The 20,598-nt window shown below is 49.8% G+C and overlaps 1 protein-coding gene across 13 annotated transcripts in view; it reads left to right on the top strand.

Moving 5' to 3' along the window:
• Tle3 (TLE family member 3, transcriptional corepressor) overlaps positions 1-20,598 on the top strand; it is a 48,572-nt gene that overhangs the window by 2,348 nt on the left and 25,626 nt on the right. For all 13 annotated transcript variants that reach the window (XM_027923938.2, XM_027923925.2, XM_027923903.2 and 10 more), the window contains 2 exons: positions 961-1,005; positions 19,551-19,613. In XM_027923938.2, coding sequence (XP_027779739.1) covers positions 961-1,005; positions 19,551-19,613 — 108 coding nt within the window. The remainder of the gene's footprint in view (positions 1-960; positions 1,006-19,550; positions 19,614-20,598) is intronic.

Below are 20,598 nucleotides of genomic sequence, written 5' to 3'. Positions count from 1 at the left end.
GGGATCTGCGGAGGCAGGAACCTAGTCCCCACCGGGGCCCTGCCGCAGGGTAGCCGGGAGAGTCGTGTAATCTGAATGTGCCCTCCACCCCTTCACCAGCTTCCCTTAGCCAGGCCACTTGGAGGAGGGTAGTGAAAGGAGAGGCAGAGAGAGAAACCCAGATTCCAGACTGGAGACCTCTGCACTACCTTTGTGTGCCTTTGATTTGTGTTTTAAAGGTTTCTCAGAGGGCCGGTGGCCCTGTCTTGGCTAGTGAGGTAGGATTGGATCATTCCGCGTCAGGATTGGGTAAAAATCCCTCTTGGAGACCTCCTGGGGATGTTTGGAAACTTTTCTACTTTGCAGCCTTGGGATCCAGCCAGAGTGGGACAGAAGCACCCTCCCTCCTCAGGGTTTTCTGAGAAGTGGAAGAGCCTTTTAAATCTCTCTGCCTTCACGTCCCTCCTCAGTAAAGAGTCTTGTCTTCTGTGGGACCATAGATAGACATCTCCCCCTTTACCCAGTGTCTGTTCCAGCAAGTTTACATCTTCTGTTTGTCAGAGGGTATGGGAGGCACTAAAGCATGCTCCCTGTGCCTCTTTCCACATAAGAGGCCTTCTACACAGTGCTAAATAACTCTCAGAGGACAAGGGGGGCCCAGTGTACACACCATTCCCTGTTGAGCCCGCACCTTGTATAAACAGGATATATGGCACATGTGGTGCTTGTGGGAGGGAGGGCCTGGCTTTTCTTACTACTGTGTATGTAATGTTCTGTTGAGATGAGAAGAACACTCGCCCACTCGCCTGATGCCACCGCTTAAACCTCAGCATGGGCTGGCTTTGGTGTTTGTTTTAAACTTCCATAACTCATGGATCATAAAGTATGGTTTTGCCAAAACCTTCTCAGGAAAAAAAAATGATGTTGAAACATGAACAGATTTCTGTGTTGTCTTTTAATGGCAATTCTTTTTACTTTTAGTACTATGAGATGTCCTATGGCTTGAACATTGAAATGCACAAACAGGTAAGTGCTTTTCTCTTTAAGAAATGAATTTGGTTTTTAAAAACATATGTATGGACTTCTGTGACTCCCCTTGTTTGAAAATGAGCTGGTTCTTCTGTTCCTCTCACTTCTCCTAGAGTAAGTGGATCTAGTCCTTGAAATGCAGGTGTTGAGTCTTGGCAGATTTCTTGGACATGTTGAGCTTTTAGCATTGGAGCTTGTGAAATTAGTCCTGGTCTTGGATCTTGGTGGAGTATAAAGGACCAAAGGGAAAGTCATACCTACAGGATTTGCTTTACAGACTCCTGAGAACCTAGAGCTGGCTGACTGCTTTTATCTGTTTTAATGTAAAACCCTCCAGAGGAAATGCAGTAGGTTTTTTTTTTCCTCTTTTTCTGTGTTTTTTTTTTTTCTTACAAAAAATGTGATGTTCTGCCTTGATAAGATTAAACTTCAAGAGCCTTAAAAGCCAGACTGAGCTGTCGAAATTTAAGGGAATGAAGCCACTAACGGCTTAAAAACATAAAACCAAAATGAAATAGAGCTCTAATGCCTCACATTTAGAAGGCGACTTTTTCATCTGGATCTTAATTTGAAGGCAGCTGTGTTCCCATTTTACAGAGAAGGAAGCTGAAGCTGAGGATGAAGTAACTGGCCCGGGGCAGCCTGGCCAGGCCTTTTGAGATGGTTGGGGGTTGAGCTCAGCTTTGAAATCCTCAAGTCAAACCAGTTTAGCTAGTGTGGTGTCATTTGATGGATATGTAAACTACCCCCTATTGTCACTCTTCTAATAACAGTATACCTCAAACCTGGCAAATACAAACACCTTTTATCTTGGTGCATATCAGTAACTAGTCCCAGTGCTAGGCTGGCCTTGGGAGAGGCCTGTTTGTGTATTTGTGTTCCGAGGAGAGGAGAGGCTGCCTATAATTTGGCTTGGCGGACCGATTAGCGTTGACTTGGCACGAATAAATGGCGCAGGCCCGGTTGTTCTTTTTAACAATTGGTGTTCTTGAAATCTCAGAAGGCTGTTGACTCATTCTAGCCTTTGGTGACCGTGACTTGAATGGATTTTCTGCTCTAAATTAACAGTCGTTTACAAGGTTTAAATTTTGCTCTTTAAAGCAGGCAGTACCTAGAGCAGGTGAGAAGGGTAAGTGACCCCCTCCCTGCTCCAGTGGCTTCCTGTACAGTCTTTTGAATCTGTAGTTTCTTTCCCTGTCCTGGAGGGAGCCCCAGTGTTGGGTGAAGGGCCAGGGGCCCGAGTTTACAGAGCAGTGTGGGAAGCCAGTTTGTGGCTTTCTGAGGGGTTAGTTCTCTAGGAAGGCACATGAAGGCTACCACCTTTTCACTTCTTGGTCCACAGAAATAATAAACAGATCCTGCTTTATATGTAAATAAGGTTTCCCTTGGGAGACTAGAGAGAGATTCTGCCCCATTGGAGGTGGAACTGACTAGGTCTGACTGGTCCAGAAAAAAATACATATGGCGAAACTGGGGTCTCCCAGGTGTTTCAAGGACCTTGGTGTGTTATGCAGGGTGTCACTTCCTCCCTTTCTCCACCTTTCAACATACACACACACACACACACACACACATTCATTCTCTCTCTCTCTCTCTTTCTCTCTCTGCTTAGTATCTTGGGTATGTTTAAAGAGGTTTAAAGAGGGTAATTGCAACCAGGTTTAAATTTATAGCAGCAGTTATTCTAAGAGCTTCGTAATTAAGGTGTAATATGTCGTTGCATGTTGAGGTCTGCATGGGTGGTGTCCCCATATCTATGAGTGGATGTTTCTTTGGCACAAAGGAACCACCTTGGCTGGCAGAGCAAAGCTATTCTCCGAGTCCTGGGGACGCTGTGAACCCAGAAGAGTTAAACATCTTAACGCACTTGGTGGTGGGGTTTGTATAAAGAGCAGCTGTGTGCATCTGGGATTTCTGGCCATTCCCCAAACAGGGTTCTTAGGGGGAGAATGCCTGAGGTTTGGCTACATTGTCTCCTTTAATCCTCTCAGCTGCCAGTGGTGGCTAAAGGGATTCTTTGCCCTTTTTATAGGTGGGGAAACCAAGGCGTCAGGGAGGCCAGAGGGCAGAGCTAGGACTCACATCAGAGACTCTGGATTCTCAGCTGGGTGCTTTATCCCACTGGCCTCTCACCTTTGCCTTCTAGCCCATTCCCAGCATGAATGCATGTGCCCTGAATGTGCTGTCTCTGCCGGCTGTGGCAGTCTCTGAGTTGGGTGAAATCACCCTGTGGCGGTATAGAAACAAAAGAGGCAAGGAGGTGAGGAAACTCTGGGCTTAGAAATGCAACCCTGACCTAATGGCGCTGGCCACTCCCTAGGTTTGCGAGGGCTCTGCAGAAGAAAACCCTGCCACTAATTGTAGTGTGGGTCTTGGGTGCATTTGGCGGATGGTGGTTAGGCCTGAGCAAACAAGTTTATCAGCTGACCTGTTTAGCGGTTGACTGGTGTTTTATCTGCACACACAATCAAGTGACTGGAGTGCTTGAATTATTCATGCAGTGTCCTGCCCTCTAGACTTGACTGTTCGTGTGATTACATCTGCCTGGAACAAACAGGCTGGATTCTTCATCTTTAAGCTCCAGGGTGGGGGTGGGGACTGTCTGTACTTTTTTATATAATAGATGATCTACGGAGCTCACACCTTGGGGAAGTGTGGTGCTCCACAGTCTGCTTACACACACACACACACACACACACATGCGTACCCTCACACACCTCACTACACCATGTATTTTTTTTTTTTAAGCTCTTCTTTGCTGGCTCTATGGGAAATGCCAATTAGCTGGGAACCTCGAGTTCTGCCAGATGGGCCCAAGTATTGACAGAGGGCAGCTGATGAGGTGCGTCCAGCCCATTTTTATTTTACTGTGAGGTTAAACTCACTGTGGCTGGCTCCTTCCCTGGCTGTTTCTCTTTCTCCCTCTCCAAGCTGTCAAATCCCAGAGAAGTAATAAATGGTTTCTCCTCCTACTCTTCTGCTTCCCTCCCTAATTATGGTAAAGCAAAGATTACAGAATCACAGGCCTGGCCTGGGGCTTCAAGAGGTCACCCACCTCCTCCCAACTCCTGCTTCCAGGCAGAATGTCAAGGGTGATTCAGCAAGACTAGGGAGGCGAGGATGACTGACCAGCTCATCAGTTTCCATCTTGTTCCTGCAGAGGCTTTCCAATATCAGCCCCAGATGACAAAGCCAGCTGACAAGCAGGGGCTCCATAGCAATTGTCATGCATTGACTTTGAGGCACTGAGGCTGTGGGTAGCTAGGTCATTCTGGCCTTTTACCCTCTGTTGGTGAGCATGAATGTTTTGAAAGTGAACTTCAGTTATTTCTTATTTGGGGACAGTGTCATTGCCAATACTGTGTGGTCACCTTCTCTGTAAGCCAAATAACCCTGCCTTTAAAGTTTTCTTTTGGAGTCCTGGAACTGAAAGAGCCCTTTAGATTTTCATCCAAACCTTTCAAGTTCCACTAAGGAAACTGAGGCCCAGAGAGAAGAACTGGTGTATCCAGACTCCTACAGCCCCGTGTTCATGGTAAGGCTGCCACTGTAGGCTTCCTTTCTAACCTCAGGTCTCTTTTTGTAAGACTCAAGAAAGGTGGAGTGCTCCTTTACTAGCTCCTAGCACTAGGTGTCTTCAATTAACTGTTCTCTGCATCATCATTCAGAGAGGCTAAGGCCACAAACCCAGCTCCACCAAAGTTCAGATTACCTCATTTCTGGTTGTATAACTGTGTTAGCTGAGCCCTCTTTGTCTGCAGCCTTGTTCCAAGTTGCCAGCTATTTGCACAACTCCTGATTTGATGTGTACAGTAACAACACAGAGTGCATAATGAGCAATCCCAGAGGGAAGGTTCAGAGGTGCTAAAAACCTATGAACTTTTTAGCTGACAGGAGTGGCCATAAATAGCGGCCATAAATGCAAGGCCAACGTGGTCCATAGAAAATCTCTCTCTGCCTGTCACCCCCTTCCTCTCTGAACCTTCTCAATTAAGTATTATGGTGCTTGGGCTGGAAGATTTCCAGGCAAACCGGCTTGAAGTTCTGTGACCATAGTCAAGGTGCAGTCACTGGGTACAAAGTACAAGAGTGCAAAGAACCTGCCAAGGAGTTGGGTCTACCTTGGTAGTCTACTTTGGGACCACCCTCAGGAATGAAAGGGTGTGTGCTTATACTAGGGTAGTGCCTATTTGTGTGGCATTTGGGTTGAGCTGCAAATTTTTTTTTATTTTTATTTTTTTTGCCAGAGTGCTGGCAACCAGGAGCCCCTCCACACCCTGGATTCCATCTGGCCTTTCCTGCCACTTCTCTCTTCCCTGGAATAGATTCCCCTCTCATCACACAGGTTGTGTCATCTTACTAACTGGGTTGCTGCCTGGCTTAGCAGGGTCTGCTGAGCCCAAAGTATCCTTTACTCTGTCCAGGGAGCTACAGGGAGCCCCCACCCTCAGGACTGCCGGCCACCCCACGCTTCCTTTCTCTGGCTGACAATAGAGCAGTACAGAATGGGAGTTTCTGTGCTTCTCTGGGTCTTTTTCTACTTCTGTATTTGACAATGGAAATGAGCCTGGGAGATGGACAAGTGGTTCCTTATCCTTATTGTACCCCTCAAAGAAACTGAGCCTGGGTGGGAACCAGGCTTCTGATTCTACTTGTTCCCCGACCAGGAGCCCTGGATGGCCCTGAGCTTTCCCCTCCACTCTTTGGACTCCTCCCTCCCTGGGTGCCTGAAGGAAGGTTCTCAAAGGAAGGGTCTGGTTTACAGAGGCCCATTCATTTCCATTTTGTTTTGTTGAAGGAGTGAGTCAGTCAAGGAATAAATTTGCTTTTCCTTTCTGCATAGGAGAATGCTTTTCTCTCATTGTTTGTACAGAATTCCGGGGACACCAGGGACCAAAAGGTGATAAAGGCCTACTCCCAGCTGGCCTGTCCCTGTGCTCTGTCACACATGTGTCTTTCTCACATCTCGTTATCTCATTGTCAGAGCTGTGGAAGAAGCCCCTCTGCTGAGGTCACTGTGGCACTTAATATGTAATAGTTGCTCAGTGAACACGTTGGATAGTCTGAGTGTGGGGTTGTATTCTTTGAGCCCCGTGAGTCGGAAGTGGGGGTTTTCATTGTGGGCTGGCTGCTGCCTGTGCAGGCTTCTTTCTGTGGCTCTGCATCCAGTTTCTTCATCAGTGAAATGAGGGGGTTGGATTCATTCCCAAAACAGTTATTAGGGGCCCAGGATGTGCCGGGTGTGGGCTGGGGTTGGTGACACTGATGAATAAGACACCGTTCCCTCCGCTGGGGAGTCAGGCATCTAAATAAGTAATTGCAGTGCAGTGAGGTAAGTGCCAATGTGGCCCACGGTGACAGGCTCCGCTAGCTCTCACTGTTCCTGGGAATGGGGACTTGGGTCAGAGGGGACTGCGCTGAAGTGCTGCTACTTGAGAGCCTTAAAGGGAGGGCAGGGGTTTATGGGGCAGCAGCCAGCAGCCTGGGCTCCCCCAGGGTGGCAACGCGGCTCCCCCAGGGTAGCAACGGCTCCTGGGAAGGCTTTGAGATAGTCAGGAAGCCGCAAGCCTCTGGAATGGTGTGGGGCGGGGACTGCACTTGGGAAGTGAGGCGAGGTGGTGACATTTTGCAGCAAAGTGATCTCCAAGGCCTCTCTGCCCTCACATTTGCCACTTACGACTCAGTGACTCCCTCTGTCCCCATATGGCTCTCCAGAGCTGGCCTGGGTCCATCTGCCGCGGGGTGGGGGTGGGGAGGACACCCTGGGCCATCATAGCCTCCCCTGCCTGTGCCTCCACCATAATGTCCTGGCTTGAACTTTATTCCCCAAAGTGGCCTGGCCTCCGTCCTCATATTGGTAATTCCGTAATGACTGCTTATGACCCGCCCCCTCCCCCATATTTAATTCTCATCAGCCTGGCTCTCCACTTTGCTATTAATGATAGCAGCCAGCAAAATAGCTTTCAACATGCCATTGACAGTCTGGTTTAAGAGCGCACTTGAAGTAGTGCTAGACAGCTGAAAGCACCCATAATTGTGTACCAGAGTGAGAACCGCGTGCTCAAGGGCCTTGTTTTTATATGCTTAAAGGGACAATATCTTGTTTTCAACAAATGCTCTCTGAGACACATCCAAGATGCTTGCTTGCTTTCTCCTTCTCCTCTCCTCTCCTGCCTTTTTCTTTTCTTTCTCTTGCCTTTCAGAGTAAATGTTCCCCTCAAGTTGGGGCTAAGAGAAACTTAGGGAAGGGCGAATGTCCTGCTTCCACAGAAGTAAGAGTGTTTGGTGAGATTGTTGCTTTAGGGTCTGTCTCAGTCCGCAGACCTCCCCTCGGCCTCTCCCCACTGAGGGACTCTAGGACCTTGGATTTCTCCAGGAGGAAATGGGGGGGGGGGGTTGTCTCAATTCTCATGGCACTGGTTTCAGATATTTTTGTTTGATTAAGAAAGTTGCACATTCAGCCGGAGGGTGGGGAATTGGGGCTGCCGAGCTATCACTGAGTATCCAGGCAGACACCTGGGGACAGTCAGCCTGGGTAAGAGTTGTGCCCGGATGCTAAACCCCTTGCTAATCAGGTTCTAGGGTGCTATTCAGTGTACAGAGCTCCTGGGCCCAAGAGTCCTGCTTGGAAAGCCTGAGTGAGGGTAGCACAGGTGGGTGTGTTCTTAAGTGGGGGTTCACACCAGGCTTGGGGGGTTGCCAGAGTTCTCATCTAGTCAACCCCAAAGCATTTACCCCTTCTCTTCGGCCCCCTTTATTGTTGGCAGCCCTTGTTCACTTGCCTTCTGTGAAGAGTAAGGAGATAGTCAAGGGCTCAGCTGTGGGAAGGCCCCAGGTGGGGCCTGAGAGGCCAGGGAGATGTGTCCAGGTCTGGGGTTGGGCCTGTGGCTGGTGCCCTATTCCCTCCCAACGCCAGCTGCTCCTGCAGAAGGGGCAACATGGGTGGACTTGGCTTGAATATCTGTGGAAGACCCTTCCTTCTGTTCACCCACTATGCGAGTGACAGGCAGGGTCCAGCGTTCTGGAGCAGCTGCTGCTGCCGCCAGATAATCCCAGGACAAGGCCTTTATTGAGGACAAAGTGGTTGAGAAATTGATCTTCCAAATATTGAAGATTGTGGCAATATAGCACCTTCACTTTTCTGTAGCAAAACAGATTAGACATTTGCACCAAAAATAATGAGCAACCAGCCGTCAGTACAAAAGCATCCCAACCCCTTAGAAGGCCTGGGGTGTGGAGATGACCTGTATGCACTCCGGTCACTGGCAGGTCACTGGCAGGCACAGGTGTGGAAACGGGGCTGTGCATTCTCTGAGGGACAGACCCTTTGTATTGACTGGCCCCTGAGCCCTTCATGACCCTTAGCCCATAGAGTGAGTGTGTGCATTTTGTGGGTATTCCAGGAGGAGGGCACTGTCGCAGTTTAGGGTTCTCTCCCTGAGCCTGTGGAGCATTATACATTTTCTGGGAAGAACACAGGCTTCCTAAGGTTTTTGAGAGGCCTGCAGGCTGCAAAAATGGTGTTTGTGGAAAGGGTCCTTAAAGTGTCATGCCCCTTTATTTTTAAATGTCTTTAATGAACCCAAAGGTTTTTTGTGGTTTTTAACTTCTCATCTCACTCCATGAACAGTGTAAATGCAAAAGGGGAAGACGAGGGGGAGGGGGAGAGATGATACAGCAGAGATGGGGGCGCAAGAAATGAGGAAGAGTCAGGTGAAACATGCCCAATTTGGATTATGAGAAGGAACTGAGCCGTGAATTTGTAAACTAGGCTTGTCCCGCGGTGGCTGTTTGTTTGGGCATGGAGTTCCAAGTGTTGTGGCCTTATCTCATTTGCCTTTTAAATCCTTGATAGCTATTGTTCATAGCTCTTCGACTGTTTTCTCATTTTTTAATTCTGAGTGAAAACTACACTAACCCAGTGGGAGAAAATCCCTTTCAGTTTGCTCTGGAAGGCGACGTCGGCCCCTCGAATGCAGACTCAGATGCAGCGAGCGTTCCTCTTGCTGGTCGTGGAGCACGGGAATACCCAGGGCAACTCGGGACCCCGCTCCTAGCCCACTCTGAAGGCTTTGGGTTTGGAGTCTACCCCACCCTGCCAGCTGTTGACTGAGAGGTTGGAGGAGGCCTTCCACCTGCTCCCCTGGTGCCTCCCTAGGGACAGCCCTTAATGATCTTGCCTGACCTTGGGTCTGAGGCTGAGCGTGTCCATTGTACCAGCAGGGGCACTCCTGAGGGAGCAGAGGTGCTTGGGAACAGCAGTGATTCCTGCTGGTCAGGTGGAGAGGAAGGCAGTTCCTGGACGAGTGGACAAGGGGAAGGAGTGAGTCATAACGTGGGTGGGAGTCAAGTGCAGAACTGTCCACCGTTCTGCCCTCTCCCTGGGCAGATCTAGGACCACAGGGGGCTCCAGAGGTATGGCAGATGATATCAAGTGGTCTGGGATGGCTCAGTGACCTGGGTCTATAGAGTAAAGATGAGAGCGTGAAATGGAGAAGGCGGGCCCCGCAGGACAGCCCGGTCAGCCGGTGCTTGGGTTCATCCCTAGACCCTCACTTCTGCAGAAGTGGGTCCTTCCTCTCGTCTCCTTCTCCTTCCTAGGGAAAGGCGGGAACAGCTGGGGTGTCAGTACCGCCCCAGTCTGTATCCCTCAACTTTGGGCTCTCATGCTTCACCTTGGAGAATGGTGGCACTCCATGAAGGCGACTTGAAGTGGAGAAGCTGCAGTGTTTAGAGTCCCAGAGAAATGCCCTGCCGCTTCCAGGGTCCTCCATGTCACCTGTACGTGGTGTGGCCCCAGCAGCCCAGCCTGCAGGGAGCTCACAGTGGGGGCTGTGGACTCCTTTCTCAGCCTTTTTGGGTTTCCTCTGTTCTTTCATCTGTTTCTTACCCTGCTTCTCAGGGGACCCCTCGTGGCTGTTCCTCACTTTACTTAACGGGACTCTGTAACCTCCTGTGACGGCGAATGCCCGCGGGGCATTTCCCAGGCCTGCTAGGTGGTGGTAGTGGGTCCCTGATGAGGCAGTTTTTACTGGCATCTGTGCTGGTGGATCTAGTTTCGCCCTCAGGAGTCAGCTGGTGTTTGCAGGGTGATCCTGAGACGGTAGGTGCAGAGCACAAGCAACTGGGAGGTGATTGGTCTGGAGTCAGACTATCCTAGGTCCAGACTTACTGCTGTGTGACTTTGGGCAACTACTTGACCTCTCTGAGCTCCAATTTGTGATGGGGACAATAATAATACCTACCTGCTAGAGCAGAGCTGTCCAGTAGAACTCTGTGCAGTGGTAGAAATGTCATATCTCTGTGCTGTTTAGCCTGATCACCATCAACTGTGTATGGCTCTTGAGCACTTGAAATGTGGTCCTTGTGACTGAGAAACTGTTTTGAATTTAATTGAAATTTGTCTAGCCGCATGTGACTGGTGGCTTTCACACTGGACAGTGCAGCTATGGAGAGTGCTGGGAAGATGCCACCAGACGGTGTGTATGACTACTCAGCACAGTACCTTGCACACAGATGGGTCTCAACAAGGTATCTTCAATAGTGGGACAGAGTCCCAATTGCCAGGGCCTCAAAGACAGAGGGACAGGGTCCTTGGTATTTTGTGTATTGTAAGACTTCCCAGAGCCCAACCCATAATGTTACCTGGTCACTCCCCGTGCCAGTCCTGCAGCCTCCCCTGCCCATCTCGAGCACCGTGAACACTGCCAATCACAGAGGTCAGGTGACTTGCTCCTGAGCCCACGGTGGACCAGCAGGAGGGTCAGAACTGTTTTATTTGGAGACCAGTGCTCTTCAAACACAGGCATGTCAAGGTGTGGTCTTCACACATGCCACCTCAGGCCACCACCCGTGGGGGCCTTGATTTCAACACTGGCAAGGCCCCAGCAAAATCTTCAAGGATTCAGTCAAGCCTGGGCCTCCGCAGCGTGCAGAGGGGGCTTCTCAGCCTGCTCCTCACTGCCTTCTGGGGCTGGCTGACTCTCTGTGGTGGGGCTGCTCTGTGTATTACAGGATATACAGCAGGGTCCCTGGCCTCTACCCACTAGTTGTCAGTAGCACTGCCTCTCTGACACCCAAAAGTGCCACAGATCCCCAGGGGATGTGGCAGAATCACCACTCGTTGAGGACTCTTTAAGGTAGAGGGAAGAATGCAGGATCTAGAGCCAGGGGACTTGATTACCTCTGTGCTGCTGTTGTGAGTGAGGGCATTTCCTTACCCTCTCTGGGCCTCTTGCTTCTTGTGTGAAATGAGAGGTTGAATGTGGAAGTCAATTTGAGATAGAACGGATGGTAGAAGATGAGTTTCTAAATAACTGATCTGGATTTTTTCAAAGCCTCTGAAATGCTACTGCGCTTGCCAGTCCTTATTTGGGGAAAAAGGACTCTCTGACCCTTTTAATGGAAGGAGGGGATGGGCTCTTTGGTTGTGAACTTAGGCTGGGTGGGTTGAATGGGGCTCCGTCTCTGAGCACAGTCAAGTCTGCCCCCGACACCACTTTATTTCCCCTTCATGCCACCCAAAGAGCCTCTGTCCTCAAAATGTCATCGTCCTAATTTCATTTGTAGCCCTGACCTGATGGGGAGACCCCCAAAATTTAATGAGCTGCCTCTGCAAGGGTAATGTGACTTTTACAGCCTGTTGAGGGGCAAAGGGAGATTTGCATAATGTTCCAAGGGGGATTAGGTGGCTGGGGGTTGCCATGGTAACCCCACAGGGATGAATTGAGAATTTTTCCTCCTGGCAGGTGTGGGCCAATGGAGTTGGAGGAGGTGGGGGAGGGGCAGGGGTTATCTGAGGGGAGGGCTGGGGGAGGGGGAGGGGGTTCCTGGGATGAATGGGCAGTGTTGGGGGAAGGGGTGATCTGAAAAGGCTTTGCCTGTTCTGTCTATACAAGCAAGCTCTTTTGAGAGCCATCGCTCCTAAGTGGGGGTGGGAGGCAAGCAGAGTTTAATGTGTTTGGGAACCAAGAAATTAAAGTGAACAAATATTTAAAGATTATTGGATCTTGTTAACAGGAAGCCTGGTGGATGGAAACTGAGAGTCAGAAATGAAAGTCTTAGAGACTCTTAGAGCTGTCATTAAGCCCAGTTCCCTCCTGTGGAGCGGGGCCTGCCTCCACATCTCAGTGAACACTCCCCAGGGCAGAGCCACGTGCACATAGTGTCTGATTCATATTTTGAGAGCACCCAGGATAATTCTGCACCCGAATCTGTTTCCTTCATGCCACAGAAACTGAGGCTGTAACACTGGCATCCCGAGCAGGGAGCGCCACCCTCCAGGCTGTGCTGCCCGGGCCTCCCCCTCACCATTCCCAATTCCCTCGCACCCCAGACTTCTTGGAGGAAAGGGAAGGTGAATTCCTTTCAGGGAAGTGTACCCAAGGGCTGTGTCACAATCCGGAAATCCCAGCCCCCCTTCCGTTCACTGACCCTTGCTGGGGAAGGGTGGGTGTTTCCTCCCTCCTGTCATCTCACTCTGTTGGGAAGGGCACGGGGCTGGTGCACAGGGTGGCCATCCCTGGCTGCCTGGCCAGTGTCCTCTTCCCTCCCCCAGGAAGCCAATCCTCAGAGTCATGCTGAGGGCTAGGCCTTGCTTGTCCCAAGTCCTCCCCGAATAAAGAATTCCGGAGCCTTCCTCGGAAGGCATAAATATTTAATGACGTTGTAGTTATATATAATTTGATCAATATGTCAGTGCTAAGAGAGTCTTTAAAAAGGAGGCTTGCCTATCATCGAGTGATCTGTGGTGTAAGCCAGCCTCTCCAGGACAGGGCATTATCTCCTGAGGCTGCTGAATGGATCATTTATTTACCCCTTTCTTCCACCACAGAGGGCCAGGGCATGGATGGAAAGGGGCCTAGGAAGCCACCCCAGCTTTTATGGGAGGTCTTCACCCTCCCTGGATTTTCCTTCTGATGTTGATAAACATTCACTGCTTAGCCCAGGGAGAAACTGCCTGACAAGGATGTCATCTTTTTAGTTAATAATTGAGGGGCTATCAATTTAGAATTGCCTGGTAAATGCAATGGGATATTTTAAGTTAAAATTGTCCAGACACATTATTCTGGAATCTTCCAGTATTTGACGGCTGGGTGATGGTGGCACCCAGCTGCTGGGAACATTAGGGCAGGAGCCGCCTCCTGCGCGGTCCTCGCCTCAGTCCCTCCCCATGCCTCTTGACTTGAGTTCAGGATGAAGCAGGTTCACTTTGTCACTTCAGGACAGGACAGGCTGTCATGAGAGAGCCAGGTAAAACTTCCTTCAAATTCAAGAACCTCAGGAGCTGACAGAGACCTCACCCCAGACACACAGGCTTCTAGAGGAGTGACCTGAGACCCAAAGACCAGGGCCAGTCTTTCCAAAGGTCATGGTTTCTACATGGCTCAAGTATAATTGAAGCTTCAGAATAGGCAGGTATCTGTTCCTCATCTCATCTTTCTGACACATGTCCACACCCATACTTCAGTACTCTTTCCAAGACACTGCCCTGATTCTTTGAGGAAGGAATCCTCATTTCAGAGATGTCACTGGGAGTCTAATAGCATGGGATGGCCATTCCCTTGCCTAACAGACATGGGACAGATTTCTTGTGAATCAGAGAATCTGGACAGGAGATGCTTAACACTTAAGAATGGGCATCCTGACCCTTGCCTGTGGCCTCTGACAACCCTGCACAGTTCTGCTGTGAACAAACTGAAATGATTTATGCTATGAAGACAGGACCTGGGGACCTGGCCCCAACCCGCCCCCTAGCCTCCTGCCCAACATCTGCCCGCCTCTCCATGTGGCTTGGTTCCTCCCTGCTTGTCTTTTAAATGCCTGTGATGCTCTGTTTCGCAGAGCTGTCTGGAAGAAGGGGTGTGATGAGAGCAGGTCAAAAGGGTGTGGCATTCTAAATCAGGGCTCCTGGACTTAATGCATTATCTAGTCGGACCTTCCATCCTTCCATTTTGGAGGCATTAAAGCTGGGAGGAGGGAAGTAATTTGCCAGAAAGCCACAGGGCAAGATAGAGGAAGGGCTTGGGGGAGAATTCAGGTCACTTCTGTGTGGCCCTGGAGCAAAACCTGCTCTTTAAAGAGGCAGTTTTCTCCCTGGCCTTGCTTTTGTTTGGCTGAGGTTGAAAGGAAGTGTGCGCTCAGGGTCCACAGGTGCAGATGACTGCGCAGTTTAAAACTAACTAGGGGAGGGCTGGGGTTACAGCTCAGTTGGTAGAGTGCCTGCCTTGCATGCACAAGGCCCTGGGTTCAAGCCCCAGCACACGCCCACATGCTCACACACACATGTGCAAACACACAAAGGAGAGAAAAAAAAAAAAAAAGAGGCTCTCTTGGTACAGTGGTTGTCAGGGTGGCTGTTGACTGTGTTGAGCACCTACCTCAGCTAAGGAAGCAAAATGACCAAGGATGAATTCTGGGTGCTGATGGGTCCAGCAGCAGGCAGTTGCTGAGGGGTGAGAGCCAAGAGCAGTCTCTGTCCCTCTACCTCAGTGTCGATGGTCAAGAAGCACCATGGTCTGAAGTCACAGCAAATGTGGCTGGTAGGCCGTGGTTAGGGAGATGTACTTTTAGACTCCTTGGCTTCCAGCGAGATGTTCAGAGGTCCTTCGTTAATGAGGAGACGAGTGTGCGAATGGGAGCTACTACGGCGCGGGGAACAGATTGCTCTTTGGGAAATTACACTTGCCCCCCACTATCTCGTTTTCTGTCATTTATTTGTCTAACAATCTCGACAGAGACGCAGGACAGATGTTATTCCCAGCGCCCAGTTGGTAGCACAGATTCTGAATGTAGCGGGACCTCTGTGCCCGTTTGTCTCAGCTGCTGTGTCTGCATCTAGTAGATTAGTTACTTCTGAGGAGCTATGTTTTTCCACCAGCAAAGCCTCCCTCTTTGAACCACACTTGAAAAGCAACTTTCAAAGGCTGCATCAGCCTCCCCAAATACCTTTTCCCAGAGGGTTCCAGAGAAGCCCTCTCCCCTCCCACCACCTTGCAGGTGCTTCTGAAGACCTGGCTCACAGCCAGTGGCCTTGTGGCACCAAGACGGACTGAAGGACCAAGGTGAGCCTCCTGGACCTCAGCTGCCTGTTGATAACAGGCTGCGCCCAGTTGCCAGAAGGAGTCAACCAACGTATGATCTGGTTCCAGTCTGTGATTTGTGACTTGTCCCCATTGTTCAAGTCCTGCATCTTGATTCTTTTTTCCCCCCCCTTTTTTGGAGCTGATGCTTAGAGGTTTTTTGAGTTGGATCAAAGGCTGTTTGGACAGCTGTTCTAATTGGAAATGCTGTCAATCATTAACACTGATGGTCGTTTTTTTCTTACAAAAATCTCTCTCTGATCCCTCCCCAAATTCTGAAATTTGGCTTCTTGGCAGAAAGTCCTTCAGTGAAGTTACTTAATCACTGAGCATCAGTTTCCCCATCTGAAGATTGGAGCTTTTAGTAAGTGTCTTCCTTCCAGAGTTATCAGAGCTCCCAAGCTTCTAACAGTTGGCTCAGTGGACATCATTCATTATGTGATTGTCATTTTTGTTAGAGTGATTCTGTCTGGGCAATTGCTTCCCCTCCCTCAAACACCATGCTCAAAAAAAATACCGTAAACAAAGTTTCCAGTTCATTCTTTGACTGTGGTGTGTGTGGAGGCCATTCTCAGATTGGGCAGCCTGTGTACAGATGGGTTTTTGTGTACTGCTAGTTTTAAGGGGAGCAAAGCATGATATTCAGCAGCAAATATGGCAGTTACCACGGGGAGGAATGAGCTTTTCTTGCTTTCTCCACATCCTTCCATCCTTCACCCCACACACACAAAAAAAAAACTCAGGACAGGGTCAGGGAAGCTCTGATCGAGTATTAAAGTTCTCCAAATATAAAACCACCTTTGCCTTTTCACACGCCCCACCCCTGTCCTGGAGCCTTGCTGCCACACCAAGGCCTCTCTATTGGGTTTGGGCCCCAGGAAAGACAGTGTGAGTGCTGAGGTGAAAGGGTGCTGCTAAGTGGGAACTTGCCCTGGGCTGCCCACAGGGCTTCTGAGCAACCCCTCTGTGGGCACCTGGTGGCCTGTGTGCCAGACTGTCGCGACCCCTCGCCGGCAAGGGAAAACATGACACAGGATTCTTCTTTCAGCAGTTTATTCAGGCCTTGAGTCATGTATCATCTTCTAGCGCCCGCACCCGACACACCCTAATAAAGCCCCCTGCATCCCAATCCCAAGCCGCCACGTGGATCTCTCTCATAGGGTGGTAAGGAATTGCGCGCCAACTCTCCATAAAAGGAGTTGTTTACCACAGGCCACAGTGGAAGCCGGCGCCATCTTCTAATGGCGGCCACGATCTATAACAATGGCTTACCACACCAGACCTTGAACTGGGCATGTCTGTGTGAAATCCCAATGGATCCCTTTTACTCATAACCAGAGGATGCTGGGCTCTGGACCAGGCCCTGCAGGAAGATCCCACCTGTGGGAAGTGTGTGTGTGGCCACATGTTTGGTAAAGGTGTGGGGAAGGGGGAAGATGGCTACTCCCTCCACACACCCCCCCCAAGACCCTGACCCTTGACCCATTTGCCAGAGGAAGTAAGCAACATCAAGGAACCCTTTTATGATTTCCCAGACATTGTGAGTTGGAGTTATTAAGTAGGCCAAAGTGACTGGCAAAGTTCAGAGCCTGCCCATCTTCCTGACTATGAGGAGGGGGCAGCAGCCAGAGACCCTTGTGAGTGGCTTACCTTGGTCTGGCTTTACTGCACTACCTTACTCCATTGCGCAGGGCCTAAGCTTCCCCACCTCCCCGTGGTTTGTCAGTGTTCCTTCCACCTGGGCTCCTCCACAGATGCTCCCACAGTGGGGTAGACCCAGATCAAGATGAGGATCACTCTGCAAATTGAAGGCTCAAAAAATAAATGCACAGGTGCAGTGGTGCAACGCCTGTAATCCCAACGGCTCGGGAGGCTGAGGTGAGCCTCAGGAGGATTGTGAGTTCAAAGCCAGCCTCAGCAATTTAGCAAGGCCCTAAGTAACTCAGTGAGACCCTGTCTCTCAATAAAATACTAAAAAAGGCTGGCGATGTGGCTTAGTGGTTAAGCACCCCTGGGTTTACTCCCCAGTACCAAATAAATAAACATAAAAAAATGCAGACAGGCTGTCAATATTATTTTTTGGCCAAAGGTTTATTAAACTCATACTATATTTCAGTCATTAATATCCTATTCATTTGAGGCAAGAGAGCTTGGACCAATGAAATTTCTAAGCAACAAGACTGGTTCGTTTTTGTTTTTGTATTTTTCTGTTTTTATTTGGCACATAAACAGGACAGGTGAGTGAACTTGTTGCTCTATGCAGGTTTAGATTGTGGTGGAGGCTGGATGATTGTTTCTAGAATTCCTACCGTATACATTAGATTGTGGTGGAGGCTGGATGATTGTTTCTAGAATTCCTACCGTATACAATCCTGACTATTATGCTCATCCTTCTTCCACAACTCAGTGGATTTGAGGTAGGAAAAAGTAAATAGAGGTGAGAAAGGACCCTGTTTTGGAGTGCATTGTTTTTCTTTTTTTCTAGATTAATTTATACAATAATTAGAAACCTCTCGGGTTCTTTATGATGGAGTAAGTGATAGACACTCCTGGGTAGAGAGGACAGGGGTGCTATTAAAAATCCTACAATACAGCTGAGCACGGGTGGTGCATGCCTGTAATCCAGTGGCTTGGAGGCTGAGGCAGGAGGATCAAGAGTTCACAGCCAGCCTCAGCAACAGCGGGGCACTAAGCAACTCAGTGAGACCCTGTCTCTAAATAAAATACAAAAATAGGTCTTGGGGTATGGCTCAGTGGTCAAGTGCCCCTGAGTTTAATCCCCATTATCCCCACCCCAAAAATCATATAATGCACAGAACAGGTGCACACATCAAAAAAATTATCAGGTCCCAAATATCAACATTACTGAGGTTGAGAAGGTAGGTATCCTTGTGAGTGTGTAATACCTGTGAGCAAATTCACAGATTCTGAGCTGGGATGATACTCCTGCCTCCCACCCCAGGGAGTCTGGAAGTGAGGATCATTAGTGACACAGTTGGTCTGGGGTTGGAGGGACAGTCCTTCATAACAAAGAATTGTTCTACTCCAAATGCCAGAGTGGTGCCTGCTGGGAACACTGGCTCTGCTCCTGAGGATCTGAGTGTTCCAGGCAGAGAGCTGCCAGCAACAATGCCTGTCCCCACCCAGGAGTCCCTGCTGTTGTGGGCAGCATTCTGGGTTGGAGAGTCCGGCCACCCTGGCTGGCAGCCCAGGACATAGGCCTGCAAAAACTCATTAGCTTCTTCAGTCCAAAGTGTGTTCTCACCACAAACTGCAAACCCCTGTAGGCCTCCTCCTTAGTGTGTGCGAGCGTGTGGGTGTGGGTGCGTGCTGGAGGTTGGTGGGGGCCGTTGGCCCCAGGAACTCTATCGAGGCCCAGGGTCTGTTGGTTAGGCTTCAGACGGCATTGTTTTTATTTTAAGTGCACATGGATTTCTCATCCAGAATCATTTGACATGCAGATGATCACAGATTTTTAAAGGCTGTTGTCATGGTTTTGTCTCTGAAAGATTGCTATGTGCTGATGAAAGCTTTGAAGCTGGCCCCGGGACCTCAGCCCTGGCTGCTCTGGATTCCCAATGAGATGAGGAAAGCAATTCAGAGAGTTGTCTGTCGGTGGAGATCTAGGCCTTCCTGTCTGGAAGCAGTTAACCATTTAGCACCACTTGTGATCTGATATCTGGGGGTCACACAGGACACCCGTGGGAATGCTTGATGGTTTCCTAAATGTGGTCTGTCGTGGGTGTTGGAGATGAGACAGCTGATCTGCTTCTCTTGATCAGCCTGTGTGAGGGGCTGGAATGAGAGGGTCACCTCTCTGAGCAGCTTCTTAGATGAGGTGGTCTACATGTTTGATGCAGAGCACAGCTGGTACCCTCTGGGTGAAATCCCTAATTAAATCAGCTTCTTAGATATGCCCTATGGAAACTAATGTTGGGGTTCCAGGCTGAGTTGCACATTTATGGGAGTTGCACATTTATGGGAGGGAGAGGCAGCAGTGACTAGTGGAGAGCAAGGGGAGCCCCAGAATGCCCTATACCATGGCCTGTGATACTGGCCCCAGGGAGCCCTTTGCTCCATGCTTACCAGGGGCTTCCATGTGCCAGGCCCATAACCCCATCACAGTTCATAGGCACACTGGACAGAGCACTTCCTTCCTCATCCAGCTGGGCTTTCCTGGGGGCAGGGTGCTGCTCGGCTTTGGTTTAATTAGGGATTCCACCCAGAGGGTACCAGCTGTGTAGACCACCTCTGACAGGAAATGGGAGCTCCCCAAGATGCAGGCAGCCTGGCTGCTGGAGAGTTGGGAGAGACGGCTCCCTGCCGTGGGGGTGGAGGGTGGAAAGGATGGAACCTGTGGAGAGGGGCCGCAGTTTGGGGGTTTTCAGTTCCACTTGTCTCTGATATTTTGCTGATGTGATTTGTTTGCTGAGGCTTCACGTGGTCTCTTTTCCTTTGCAGACAGAGATTGCGAAGAGACTGAACACAATTTTAGCCCAGATCATGCCCTTCCTGTCACAAGAGGTGAGACCTTCTTTTATTGTTTCCTCTTGTTCTCTTGAGTCAGCTCAGTGGCCCTCTGGTCTCGTTGTAGTCCAGACTTCCACCTGTTCAGTCCTGTGGACCCTGCTGACACCCAGGGGATTTATGGAGCCTTCTTCAGCTGATCCAGGGGTGGGGGCCACATCCCAGGGACTCTTTGCTCCTTCTGTTATTGCCTGAAGCCAGGGAGGTGGGTCCTGACCTGCAGCTGCAGCTGTGATGGACAGCAGGTCCTCTGTCCCATTCAGAGATCATCCTCACCCTCTGCTTTCTTGTGCTCCATCCCTCCATCCTCACATCTAGGAGCAAGCGAGAGAGGCCAGTCAGTGCCAAGGGCAGACTCTGTGTGGGGAACCAGCACTCAAAGGGGACTTCAGCCCCTAGGTACAGAGTGCCCTCACCAGAGGCATGACCAGTAGTCACATCACCTTATAAGCACACCTTCCAAGGGACTCCCCTGGAGGCAGCAGCCAGGCTACAGGGCTTACTCGAGGGGAACATCTTCAAGGAACCACTTTGGTGTGCCAGGCAGATAAATGGGCTGACTTGGTGGGCCCCTTTCTGTCCAGCAAGGGTAGGCCCTATCCTCCAACCCCCTCAGTGGCCGTGTCTACGTCAGCTCCCTCTTGGACACATGGGTTTCTGAGGCAAAGTGGTGAACAAGAAATGATTGGAATCAGACATGACAGTGTCCTGGGAACTTGCAGACGGCTGCGTGTGTGGCTGGTACTACCTTAAGGCCAAAGGCAATGAAAGAAACATTTTTTTGTTGTTGTTGTTGTTTTTAATAATAGACTTTATTTTTTAAAAGCAGTTTTAGTTGAGTGGAAAGTAGAGATTTCCCATAGCGTCTCCAATAACAGAGTGGTTTATTTATTAGAATTCATGAATCTGTACCAACACATCACCACCACTCAGAAAAGTCCATGGTGTTCATTAGGGTTCATTTCATGACTTTCTCTCTCTA

The sequence above is a fragment of the Marmota flaviventris genome, chromosome 2, assembly GCF_047511675.1.
Source record: "Marmota flaviventris isolate mMarFla1 chromosome 2, mMarFla1.hap1, whole genome shotgun sequence".
Lineage (NCBI taxonomy): Eukaryota > Metazoa > Chordata > Mammalia > Rodentia > Sciuridae > Marmota > Marmota flaviventris.
Note: the sequence above shows the minus strand (reverse complement) of the source record. Positions and strands in the feature narration are given on the sequence as shown.